General features: G+C 41.3%; 1 protein-coding gene across 2 annotated transcripts in view; it reads left to right on the top strand.

Annotated features, from left to right (window-relative positions):
* Positions 1 to 13,814, top strand: part of Pi3K21B (phosphatidylinositol 3-kinase regulatory subunit alpha) — a 39,014-nt gene that overhangs the window by 11,851 nt on the left and 13,349 nt on the right. For both annotated transcript variants that reach the window (XM_011644590.2, XM_089074093.1), the window contains exons 3-6: positions 6,991 to 7,279; positions 8,149 to 8,247; positions 12,143 to 12,328; positions 13,674 to 13,802. In XM_011644590.2, coding sequence (XP_011642892.2) covers positions 6,991 to 7,279; positions 8,149 to 8,247; positions 12,143 to 12,328; positions 13,674 to 13,802 — 703 coding nt within the window. The remainder of the gene's footprint in view (positions 1 to 6,990; positions 7,280 to 8,148; positions 8,248 to 12,142; positions 12,329 to 13,673; positions 13,803 to 13,814) is intronic.

The raw sequence follows: 13,814 nt of genomic DNA, 5'->3' as shown, positions 1-13,814 counted from the left end.
CGCCGCGTCACGCTCTCTCCGTGATGCACTCTTATCGCACTTTGTATTAACAGCTTCTTAATAACTGCAATTTGACAAGAGGTCTTTACTAAGATGAAGACAGGAGATTAAGCGAAATGATTTTCGAGTCTCTCGCGATCCTGTTACCGCGCATCTATTCTAATCCTGATACAGTCGCGACGCTTTTTGTGTCGATATCAGTTGTAAAATATAAACAGAATTTCTGCACGAAAGTGCAAAATGTATATGTATAATTTACTGTGTGTTTAAGTATCGCGATAATTTGTTATTTATAACTTTATGCGTTTTCGGTGTTTCAACATAAGTAACGATATATTTATCATTGTTTATTATTATTATTGTAGCATATCGCAATGGAAAATTTACATAAAAAAGTTCTTTTAATTTTTTGTATTTATTATAAATTCCTTAAGGCGGTGTCCAGACTTCTTCAGATTCATTAAAAGTGACAGGAGCAAAAAGTTTTGTTTTTGTAATTAAAAATGCCTGTACAAAATAATAGAGAATATTAAAAGCCAAAGTTTGCCTTAATAATTATGAGATATTTATAAATTATAAAGAAATGATTGTAAATAATTAAAAAAGTGCTTTTAAACGTAAAGGATAAAATATAAAATGTACATGTATCTTATGATTGATAACGCTGACAAAACATTAGATAAATATTGCACTCGGAGTCTTTAATATCGTCAGCGTGTAATGTAAGATGAAATATAATCATGATACATGTATAAATTGTAAAGAAATGATTGTGAATAATTAAAAAAGTGGTTTTGAACATAAAGAATAAGATATGAAATGTATATCTTATGATTGATAACGCTGAAAAAATATTAGATAAATATTGCACTCGGAGTCTTTAATGTCGTCAGCGTGCAATGTAAAATAAAATATATCGTAAAAACAATTTCATTGCAAGATGGGGCTTTTTATATCTGCTGACTAAGTTTTATTCTTTTTTCTTTTCTTAATGACCATGAGTGGATTGCTAAAACGCTAAATATCGCTGCAACGAAAGCGCACATATGTTTATGATATAAGTAAATAAAATGCAACTCTACATAATGTTCAGATGTTTTTTTTTTCTATCTTTTAGTACACGCTCTTTAATGATCGAAGAGTTTGTTCATAATGATTCAGTGGTGTATATTCAGTGGGATTATTGCATTCTTATGGAAATCTTGAGTGTTAAAAGCATCTTATTATACCGTTTTTTTTCTGCAGTTGTATCACTGTTAGAATACATTTGTTTGAGATAATTTAAGAGTACCTTACATTTATTTTTATTTTACAATGAAAAAATTATAGATTATTTTAGACTACACGTTTAAAAATATAAAAAATATTGCGATTTTGAACCTAGATCACAAATTATTTAAATATAAAAATGTGCTTTAATAGAAACGTAAGAAATAATGACAAAAATCTTAATTTTTTTTGTACAAGTACTTTAAGTACATTTAAGATGATTTATATAAAGTTTTATTGCGATGCACAGATTACATAGTTACATATTAGATAGATTACATTATAATAAGTAAAACACTTTTCTACTTGTTGATTAAATAATTTTTTTATCCAGATTCTAAGTCGCCACTAAACTTTTTTACATCATTTTTAAATGTAATCTAGAATAATCTGTAGGTTTTTCATAATTTTCCTACTGTAAATATAAAAATTATAAAAATAGGTGTAATACATCTTGTTGAAATGAAGTACATTTGTACCGCCAATATAAGAAAGATATATTGTAACATCTAATGCCCATTTTTAATGCTTATTAATTTTAATCTCGGCTTAAATTACCGTATCCTTTTTTTTTAATTCTTAGAAACTAAAAAAAGATAAAAGATAAGTTAAACCGCGATTAATCTATATTGGTAAAAATGGACACGGGAGTGTTTAATGTTGAAACAGGATACACGACGCTAATCTCGGCTTTCGGCATTTTTGCCGATATCGGGCAGGAGAAGAAGACAGATAATCGCGAGCTAAACTCCTTTTATTTCCTCCGCGCGGTAGCTACGCCGCCGTAATGATCGCATGCGTGCATGCGTTTTCCCCGCGCGTTACCACGCGCCGCATTATCATAATTATGCGAGAGGCCCGCGCGCGCGCGGAGTAACGGACAATCGAATTACACCGGCCGGTCGTATCGGTCCAAGTTCTCGCGCCGATGTTCTTCGCCGTGGAAAAACGGGTGTTTCTTCGTTCCGTTAATTACGCCCGCATTTTCCACAGCGGCGACGGCGACGGCGCGCGGCGGTAATTGCGCTCGCTCGCTCGCGCGGATACGAAAATGAAAGCGAAAACGGAGTCACACCTGAAAATCGGGCCGTGGGCTAAACGGATGCATTAATTAGACGGAGAAAGAGAGAAAGAGAGAGAGAGAGAGAGAGGGGGGGGGTGAGCCTAATTGCTCGCCCACTGAGTAATAATTGTGCGGAACTATAACTATATCGTTGCGATGCTAATATTGCCATCCGAGATTCCTTTGATTTCATCAGACGAATCTTGAAAATTTAGACGGAATTTTATTTATTTGCTTCGACACATTTTTTTATTTGGGCATGGAGCGTTAACTTTTATACAGTTGTAAAATTAGTAAGTCGGAGGAGTTAAAATTTTTTTCAATAGATTCACTGTGGTTTTCATCTCAATATCTCTCTTAAATAGGGATTCTCGTAATCTCAGTCTTGGCGCGTTTCTCGCAGGGCAAAAATGCATGTCTCGCCAAGGCTACTCCGAGCGTAAATCGCGTATTATCATACTAATTGACTCGTAAATCGATACTGAACGTCCTTTTAGTGAGAGAAATCGTTTGAGTCTTCTACTCGGCTTGTCCTTCGGGCAGATTTTCCCATCTGCTGCGAAACGCGCGTTGGGACGATAAAAGAACGCGTCTTCCTTAATTCTTTCGGAGTTTCACCGACGTCCCCCGGCGTTCGACGTTAGTTTCCTAAAAGATTTATTTCAATTCGGTTTTACGAAGAATTTATTTCACGTAAGGCATCTGAGCTGAGGGGACCCGCGTTATCGAAGAATTATTTTATTGACGTGACTTACAGCGGACCTCTCGAAAATAAAATCTATTTTTTTCATAGTATTTCCCCAACGTTTTTGTTTGCTCGAGAGAAATAAACGGGGGGGAAAGCAAAGCTGCGCGGAGTATCCGCGCGAGTACGCCGAGGCAAATTCCCTTTCCGTCGCGCGAGGCGTTTCTTGGCACTTGGAAATAAAATAACGGACCCGTCAAATTTTATCGCCGCGTTCTCGCACGGCCGTGTAATATATCGATCACTTTACTTTTGCCGGCTTGTCGCCGCTAATAATAGCGTTTGGCCCACTGCGCGCCGTGGCGCCGGCCGAAATAGCGCGCCATCGCACGAGAACTCAGCGCGCGCGTGTGCACGCCACCGAATACCGTAATTTGAAAAAGAAGCCAGCTGCCGGAAGTGCTATCTCTCTCTCTCTCTCTCTCTCTCTCTCTCTTTCTCTCTTCCCGGATGGAGCCGGATTTATTTTTCTTGCGCTATAGAGACAATTTACGTAAAATGAAATCGCGCGCTCGCACCTCTATTCTCCGTTTCGTTTCGTTTTCCAACTTTTCTCTCTCTTCGAATTTCCCTTTTACACACGATTCCGTCTTCTCTCCTTGGGGAACAGCCACATCTTTTATCAAAGGATCGACTGTTTGAAATTTACGTTGCGCCGAGCAACGGAAAATCACGACGCGCAACGGTTTTTTTACGTCAATGCCTCGCGCGCCTCTCGTAGGAATTTACATCTAAAGGGAATACGCGCTCGTTTTCCGATATATCTTTTTTAATCTGAAACGTATTCTACGGACGTAATGCGAGATTCCAAGAATCGTCAAATTACTCCGGAGGTAAAAAAAACGCAATTTTCTCAGCCATGGTCGCCTCGACATTAAAACAATGCAGCTCGGGGTCAAGCCTCGCGCCACGCTCGTAAACGTGGCAGCGGCGAATGCGGGGAATTTAAATTGGACACGCGAGCGCGGAAAGAAAGCCACACGGTCAAGTCCAAGATTCACCGGGACAATATTAATAGAGGAACCTGTACATCGCATCGATATTGGATCGGTCGATGTACGGGGGGGTCGATTGATTGAACGTGATTAGCGGCGACGATTAATCGCGCGACGATTATCTCATCAAGCGCGCCCAAGTAGCAAATATGCAATTCACTGACGTGTATGATTCTGCATCGCGCGAAGGTTGCCGGCATTTTTATTCTCGCCGCTGTAATCGAGCCGCTTGTTAACACATTTGACGAGTTCTTAACACATTTACACATTTCGCGAGAAGTGGACGCCGAGGAACGAAGCAGAGAACTTCGACCGTTTCACTTCGCACCGACGTATGCGAATTACATTTAAGATACGATTATAATTATATATAGTTTACATAAGCTGTCCTATAATTATCACATTTGTTGCGGCTATAATTAGCTTTTCTTTCATCGTTTTGAAACCGATCGCGAATCGAGATATTTAACAATAAACATAATTGTAGAGCAACGTGCATATGTGTGTATGTATAAATAAATAAATATATATATATATATTTTTTTTTATATATTTTAAAAGTGAACATCAATCACTTGGAAGATTCAGATGGATTGAAGATTCAAAAATAAGAAAAAAAGTTGGATGAATATAGATCTGGAAATCGTTATTTTTATGTTGAAATTTTTAAAATTGCTTTGCTTTCAAATTTTTTTGTCAAAGTTGAAAGAAGAGATGATCTTTATGATTTTTATAACATAATTAAAATCAAGTAAAGATGGCGGGCTGCTTTAGCAACATAAAAACGGTAATAACTCGAAAACAACGAGATGTATTGGCATTCTAAGGGCCAGTTGCATCAACGAAATGTTGAAAACTTAAAACTTCAAATTTGTACCAAAGCAATACTTAAAATGCTTTGCATTTATTTTATTAACATTTGTGCAAATTAAAGCACGTTAGACTTCGCTTTTGCTTCAGCAACAAATTTGAAATTTTAAATTTCGTCAGAGCCAAAATATCGTTGGTGCAACATATTTTTAATTTTTAATCAACAAAATTGCTTTCCTTTTTTTGTTACTTTCCTCTCGTTTCTACTTATTATTCGGAATACACAAAATGATCATGTCGATCAGCCGCTACTCTCACAAGTGGCATTCTTGGACGATCAGACACGCATCGATTCAAGGCATTAGGCGCACGCGATGCCGCGAACGTATTCCGCGACGGAGATACGGATTTCCGATTGAAGCGACTGTGTAAAGCGATTGACAAAAGGCCTTTGGGCTCTCTCTCTCTCTCTCTCTCGAGGGTCTTCATTACGCGAATGCGTGACCCGCATCGCTAACTCGCGAACCGCGGGGTGCATTATACTTCCTCGCCAGGTATTGTGCAGAGCGGTGCATACACCCGACACCTGTTGCCTTGGCCGTGCTTTAGGGAAAACGAGATGCCTGCCGGGAGAGAGAACGGGAGAGAAAGAGAGCGAGTGAGAGGGTCGTAACGACGCGTATAAATTACGATCGCCCGTTCGGCGTGTGTTCACCCTTTTACGAGCACGGTGCTCCCGACTCCTCAACGTCCCCCTTGACTGATTTACCGCCGCGGTACCCGCGAATTATCTCCCCCCCTTTTCGCTCTTTTTGCGATATCGCTACTCTCGGGGAGTATTTTCCGCCGCTTAGTCCGCGAAAAGGGAGGCAGCACGCCGTAATTTATAATGCGAGCGATCGCGAGTGATCTCTTCGTGGAGTCAGACTCTAGAAACTCTAGAACTTTGCAGCAAAATTTACTGAACAAATCATATACCAATACTGAACGCTAATTTAAAACCGTGTAAAAAGATGTAGGGAAAGGGAGTAAGATGACGATTTGCTAATATTTCTGGCTGTCAATAGATTCTGGCTGACGATAGATAATAAGAAAAATATTTTGAACACTTGTAATTTTATGATATTTCTTCATAAGAAATTACAATTATAGTAAATATATTTTCACTGTCCCTATAAAACTACGGTATTATATATCTAAAAATGCATACAACAACGTATTATTGTTTTCCATTTCGCACCATTTTTTAAATGGATGAAATGAGATCGAGACATTTTGACGAAGGAAGCGAAAGGAATTTAGCGAAATTATTTTGTTCGTGAATGACCGCAGAAATTCACGATTTCTGCGGAAAAATGGGCCAGTGGATCTTAATCGGTCCGCTATCTCTGAAGAGTTGAACCCTCATTAGCGGGTTATTTACGACGAGCGTATTATTTTCTCTCATTAGTCACCGTGTAACTGTCTCCACGCTCGACTTTGACACGCGTTATGCGCCCGCTCTTTATAGTCGCGATCTTGGTTCGCGTTACACCCTTGCAGATTTACAACCGTCATCGGCTACGTACGCGTTTTCATCGTACGTGGTACGCCGAAAAAAGTTTTCGCGTCTCAATCTACGATTCCACAGAATTAATTTTGAATGATCCCGCCATCTTCTGTGGCGCACATTACACCAAGTCGATCAAAGATTACGAGAAATCTGAAATCGTGATTTCCTCTGAGTATATATTCAAATTGGAAAATTTCATAAAGATTTTATTATACGCAATACATTATAATCGTTACGTTTGATTATGCCGAAAATATAAATTTAATTTAAATTGATTCATTAATTTTTCTAACGAATTAATTTTTCAATTAATTGAAATGACAAAATGACTGATAAAATTAGTTAAAACAAAATCTGAAAATTTTTAAAATTTGAATTTGATCAGAGTGATTGGAGTTTCGTTTTTTTTTTTTTTTTTTTTTGCAGTTTTTTAACATTTGAAGTTCCTTCGACGTCGCGAGAATATTAATTTTAAAACGTAACATGTTTTACATTGGTGTTTTTTTTTTTCTGTCTTTCGAGCGCATGCGAAACGTGTCGTGTTTTCCTGTTACAGAATATGGGTATAAAAGATGAATTCCATCAGAGGAACATTTTGGTGTGCATCGAAGAACTCTGCAAAGTCCCGGTGGCGATGGAGACGATGGGCTCGACACTCAGCACGACGACGCCGACGTCCGGCGTCGCCGTGGAGTCGACCTGTTCCCTTGGAGTCAACTATCCGGGCAACAACCTGGCCAATAACGCGCACAATCTCAAGCTGCACAGCTTCAGCGTGTTGGAGAAGTGCGGTAAATGCCATAAATACCTCAGGGGCCTCCTACATCAAGGCTTCCTCTGCCAAGGTACGTTCGTTTCCGTCCTTTATCGCTAAGTCGACCTTTGTTAAAGTCTAACCTTTTTGAATCAGTTGAATTTTAGGAACAGCGCGACGTACGCAAAAGATTAAAATTTGCATAGCCATAAAGAAAAAAAAATAAATACATACTTTTGTAGTGCTATTTTTTTTGCTAATTAATTGCTCTATTTCTGATTTTTTTGCTCCAGCCTATTCGGTAAAAATAATGACTATGCTAAGATTAAAGTTAGCACTAACCCAAAAGGAAAAAAGCAGGAAATTTAAAAAATGAATATATACTTTTGTGCTATTTTTTGCTAATTAGTTTCTCTATTTTCGATTCTTTTGTAATCCTACTTGTAGATTTGATTGTGCAGTGCTTTGTAAATAATGTTATTTCGTAAAATTATTGAATTTCTGATATGTTTTTGCGCTGTGGTGGAGTAATAAATTAGCAACAAATTCTGGTGTATTTTTTTATACAATACGGTTATATATTTTATTTATTATGGGGGATTCAGCTTAATGGCAAACTGGTCCTCCAATTTTGAAACGCGATTTTTTACTAAATCAACAATAAAATTCAGATTAGAATTACAAATTAGCATATAAACAACAATAAATTAAATTTTTTTATGCGAACTCGATTTGCGATGGTGGGAATTCCAACTTAATAGATTTACATAGCTGCTAGAGACTTTATTCAGACTGTGAAATTCATCATTGACAAACATTTCTAACATTCGTGTTTACTCTTGCATGACAATCATGCCGCGAATAAAAAATTCTGAAACCAGAACAGAAGTGAATTGAAAAAAATGGGAGCTATGCGCATTTTTCATGTTGTTAATCTCGCGAATTTTCTGCGTTGCGCAGATTGCGGGCTGGTCGCTCATAGGACGTGTTCAGCGACGGGTTTACCTTCCAATTGCATATCGGCCGACTCGGACAATCGTATCAGCAGGTTTACTTCAGGTAAGTCACGTCGCGTGGATTGCCGCCCCGTCGCCGTTTGCAAATTTTATGGCGAGGCAGGAGCCGCCGTGCGCGGCACGGCCCATTAATCCTTCATCGTGCCTCTAATGGGTAGAACACAGAAAACACGCTGAAAAATTCAGTTGTCTTCCAAGGCGGGAGGAGTTGCGTCAGAAACACACTCGCTACCATCGTAACCGGCCGTGCGGCAAATCGCACAAATTACAAAGTTGACGGCAAGGACGCCCGTCCTGGCGCCTGGTCGCTCGCACCTCGTTATGATAACCTGGATCATTGCACGAGGCTTGGAGGCCTGCTTGGAGACCTTACGGCTTTCTTCCATTGAAATCCCTCCGCGTCGCGGTCGCGTGGGAGTCGCCTCACTTGCTGGCATTTAATGATCCTTAACCGAGCGTACGAGTTTCAACACGGTCTCGCCTCGCGCCGCAACGCGTTCTCCACTTGGCAAAATCTAATATCCGCGGCGTGGCGTTACGGGAAAACGGCGGTCTACAAAATCTCAATGGGATTGAATTTTATTTCGATCTGACTTTTGCAATCGCGCCTTTGCAACTCAATGTTCGTACGCAAGACGAAATGAAATATATTTATTTCTAGCAACGAAATATAATTTTCGGAAAAAGGAATTAAAGTTAAGTTAAAAAAGACTTTTGACTTTTCTTGTATTTTTTATATTCTTTTATAGATTTAAAATGGCATGACCATGTCATGTTCGTAGATGTTCTGAATGTTGTTTTTTTTTTTAAATTACACTGAGAAAAAGAAGTATTAAATATTTAAAAGCAAATATTAGCTTGTTAGCATATTTTCTTCTATTATTTATAAAAGAATTTGAATGTGATGAAATATACATTTCTATGAAATATTTCATTTTTCTTTCTAAAATGGTTTATTCACCATATGAATAAAATTTTGTATCTCGTATTTAAAAATAAATCTTATTTCCAAAAATAAATTTCCAAATGCAATTCTCTTTCTCAATGTGTGTGATTATTCTTCATTCTCGTGTCGGTAAATCTTTTACGTCTACTTCTACCAAGATTAACGTGAACATCCTTTTTCATTTTTAAAAGTCAGAAGAAGATAAAGAGTAATTTAAAGTCAAGATTAAAGGTTAATCTACATTGATAAACACGGAGTTGCGTTGGAGTATCGGGGGAATTTTCTGAGGTCACACCGGTCCCCGCCAGCTGGAGATGCGACGTGTGCATTTGGCAGTGTGATGGTTAAACGCGGCGCGAATACCCCAGACGACGATAATCGGCAGAGACAACGCAGGCAAGGCTCAACGCTCGTGCCGCCAACGTGCGCCTCCAGCGATGCATTTAATTAACGCTGCACACGCCGCGGCGCGAATGACGGAATCGAATATTTGTGCATAGCGAAACCGCGAACGCGGCGCCAGTCTTCAGGGCCATGTCGCCCCCGTCGCTCCGCGCTGCCTCCCCCCTCCCCCCTCTCCCTCCTGATCCCTCATTCATTTATTCTAACCGTTCCCCGCGTTCGCCAATTGCGTTTGTACACCACGCACCGATGGTGCATCGATCGCTCGGAATTATCGTTATCCCGCTGATAACATCATTAGCCCGCGACGCCAATTCGCAGCTGCGACGAGAAGTGTATAGCGATAAGGGAATTGATATAATTTGATGACATTAATGAACCGGGGGTCAGTCCGGTGCGAGCGAGATTTCACGGCAGAGCTCTGGAAACCAAAGTCGAGAGGAGAGCAGCGAGATGGTGTTTTTAGGATGACCGGCCTTGGAGTATGCAGAACGTTAATTACGCCTTGATTTCGTTAGCCGCGCTTCGTCCGGAAATCCGTCATGAGGGGGAGGTCGGATCTAATGAACTTTCCCCCGCTCTTTAACAACCCCCGGAAACGGTGAGGCCTGGTGAGGAGGGGGAGAGGGGATTTCGGACACCATTTCCAATTTCGCACTTTACCGGAGGAAAATATGCTACCCCGCGCGCGCGGGTGCCGCATGCGGTATGGATTTCTCCGCACGCGATCTGTCGCATCGGCTCCAGTTGATTCGCAGCAATTGACAGCGCGCAATTTTAATCGCGCTTACACACGCGCGAGTCGTCGGCTAGCTCGGAGGGTGCATACAGACGGCAATTACGTTTCTTCTATCCCGAAACAAAAATTCAAGTCACGTGCGCGGGAGTCCCGCGCGCGCGAGCATTCTCCCGGTGTTACGACTTCGACATTGACGATCTCGCGAGTCGCACACCTGCGTCCCCCGCGTCTGAAAGGTTGATTGAAAAAACGACGTGGCCCCGGCCCCGCCTCTATCGATTCACACCTCTAATTGCACTCGCTCGGCATTTCACGCCCACGGGCGCTCTCTCGCGCGCGCGCGCGCGCGCGCGGGGCACGCGTTTTACTCGCGCGGTCACATATCTATCGCGCTAATTGCATAAACCCGACGTAACCGGTAAACGGTTAGCGATCAAATCAAATGGTCGAACGATCTCTCCGCGAGATTCGATCGTTTCCCCTCTTCGACTTCTCCCCGCTGACCTCCGACCGAGTCGCGGTCTCGCGTTGATCTTGCAATGTCGAATTTCCGAATTGCGCTCGAGTTTTTTTCGGCGATTTTCGGTCTCCAGGATGCGAATTCTGCTTTGGACATCCGTTTGACACCAAGCTTTCGTAAGCGTTGATCACGTGAATCGCACACCGAAAATCCGAGAATTTTGCGTGCTCTCGCGCGTTGATTTATTCGTGCCCGACGGCGCGAGAGCCCGAGAATTCGCTTGCTCACTGTTGCACGCATCGAGACGAGCAACATTCGAATTCGTGACGAATATCGAATAGCCCGGCTGGCCTCCGCCTTGTGTCCGTGCATAAAATTCGCGTGCGTGCCTACATTCTGGTATAGATCATGTTTTAATTCTAATTCTCTCTCTCTCTCTCTCTCTCTCTCTCTCTCTCTCTCTCTCGGTCACTTGTCCTTCTCGAGAGAACAAAAAGAAGATACGGTCATGAAGAAGAAACGAGACGTCGCCGTCGCGGCCATAAAAATAAATTTCTCTCTCCTCCTCCTCCTTTTCCTCCTCTTCCCCTTCCTACACAATATATTCTCTCCGTTCATCCCCCCCCCTCTCTCTCTCTCTCTCTCTCTCTCTCTCTCTCTCTCTCTTGTCATAATGCTTCTTTGATTGTACAAGTGGCGGGAGCCAGAGACAGAGAAAGCGAGAGAGAAAACGAGATCGTGTCTGAAAATATGATCGTGCCGTATATCCTCGCGCGAAAATAAAGTCAAAGGTTCGTCAGACGTAATAAAACGGGGATAGAGGGGGAGGGGAGAAGGAGGAAAGAGAAGAGGAACGCGAGACGATCGAGGAGAGAGAATGAGCAGGCCGTAGGCGATAAACAGCGGAGGAGCGGCTCGTTCTCGCGAAAATCCGCGGGGAACCGCCAGGAATTCCACCTCCTCGAGCATTCCTCGGTGGCGACCGCGGCGTTACGCAATTCCCGCATTCGTCGCTTTGTCTTCGCCGAATTTCGCGACGAATCTCACGACGCCTCGGAGATGAAGAAGACCATCGCTCTTGCTTCGTCCGGCGATCGATCGCACGGCATGCTTTGACTTTAACACTAAAACGCATTCGAAAAGGACAAAGGATATTGGAAAAAAAAAAAAAAGAAAAATTTATTTAGTCGCTGATTGCTTATCCTCTGCCGCAATGCCATGTTAGAGACGAAACGAAATTTCCAACGTCTACGCATTTGAAAAGAGGCTGTGAGAGGTTGTAAGATCTCGCGTTTCAAAATTCTCTCCGTCCACGCCACAGCGATCGTGCGGTCCCAAAGCCCGAAGAATTCAGCCCAAGGAATCGGCCCGATGTTTGTCTCATTTTTCAGTGTTCGGCCTCGCGTTGTGTTCGCAATTCGACACCGCCAGCCGTGCGGCGCCGATCCTGGTGGAACGATGTACCCGCGCCTTCGAGGAGCAGGCGTTCGCCGACACGACGCTGGATCTCTACAAAGTCTACCACAGCAGCCCGCCTAATGAGCATACCCTCGAGCTGCGACAGAAGCTGAACGAAGGTAAGACGAGCGGCGGCGCGCCGTGCCGTGCCGTGCGGCCGGCCGGCAAGTCGGACCGCGCGATCGCGCGTTGCTATAAATAGCCGGCAGTCATGCCACGATGTTCGGCTCGCGCGTTGCAAAAATGTCGAGGCGCGCCACCAGATGCACGCTGCATTGTGGAGGAGTGGAGGGCCGCCTTTTTCCCTCCTCCGCGATGCCGGGAGGGCGCCAGAAAAGCGCGAGCGCTCGTTTTGCGCGACAGATCGAGATTTCAGGGACAACGAACGGGGAGCGAGCGGAATTTGCGAGCTCCTCATCTCCGGCTCTAACGGACAAAGATCCCGGTTGCATATTCCCGCACATATTTAGCGCTAAACATTTATACGTACACATCCCCGAAACTTCCTTCAAGGTTCTCGCCCGACCGTTTTGCATGACATATGAAATCAGTTGTTTTCAAAGTGTTAAGTAAACTTTTATATTTTCCGAGAGAGATACTGGTTATTCGCATTAACGTCACGCTTAACACGTCGATTGATCTACTTAACGTAGGAAAATTATGTTCCACGAATTGAGAATTATTATATTCGCTTACAATCGTTATTTTAATATACATATAAATTAATTTCCATGTCTTTGTAATAAATCAAACTACTTGTGAATATGGGCGTATTCAGAGAGGAGATTTTTGAACTTCTTTTAAACCTTCCTTCGAAATTTTACATTTCAAAGTTATCAAAATATTACATTATCATCATTATCGCATAATTTTTTAATTTTGTAAATTCCATTAAATGATCTCTTACTTGTCTTTTCATCATTCTTTCTTTTTTGTTTTATTTTAGTTTTTTATATTTTTAATATTTAGTAATGTTTCTTATACAGTAAACCCTTCTATGTTCTCTTTTAAATTTTTTTTAAATTCCTTTTCCTAGGAAAATAATTATTTTGTATGTAATAACAATAGTAATGTTGAAGATTTATATATTTCGTTTTTAATATAATTGTATTTTATTTATACTCTCTTCAGGAGAAAATAGAAAAATGATTTACAAAGCCTAATATTTTTCTTTAAAATCAGGGATGAGAAGATTTTTTGAGTTTTAAAATATCCAAAGAAGTAATTCATAAAAAATTAATTAAAATAAAAATTCGTCTGAAAAAAAATCCTGAATATATCCATACTTGTAAAACTTGAAGGAAGCATTATAGATAGCTTGAAGTAAAAACGAATGCGAGATTTCCTACTAATTAACTTTTGTTTTGTTCTAAATTATTCGTGCGAAAATAATTATTAACATATAAGCGTTAGTAACTTCGAGCGATTAAAATTTCAATCGTATATAATATGTAATATTTTCAGATGTTTATAATGCTGATTTAAGCCCGTACACACCCCAATGTATTGCCAGTGTCCTGAAAAAGTTCCTGCGTGAATTGCCAGATCCAGTAATCCCGGTGCAGTGGTACGACAGATTTCTGGATGCGTCAAGTGAGTATACAC

Source organism: Pogonomyrmex barbatus, unplaced genomic scaffold (genome assembly GCF_055798465.1).
Source record: "Pogonomyrmex barbatus isolate J1 unplaced genomic scaffold, ASM5579846v1 scaffold16, whole genome shotgun sequence".
Classification (NCBI taxonomy): Eukaryota; Metazoa; Arthropoda; class Insecta; order Hymenoptera; family Formicidae; genus Pogonomyrmex; species Pogonomyrmex barbatus.
Note: the sequence above shows the minus strand (reverse complement) of the source record. Positions and strands in the feature narration are given on the sequence as shown.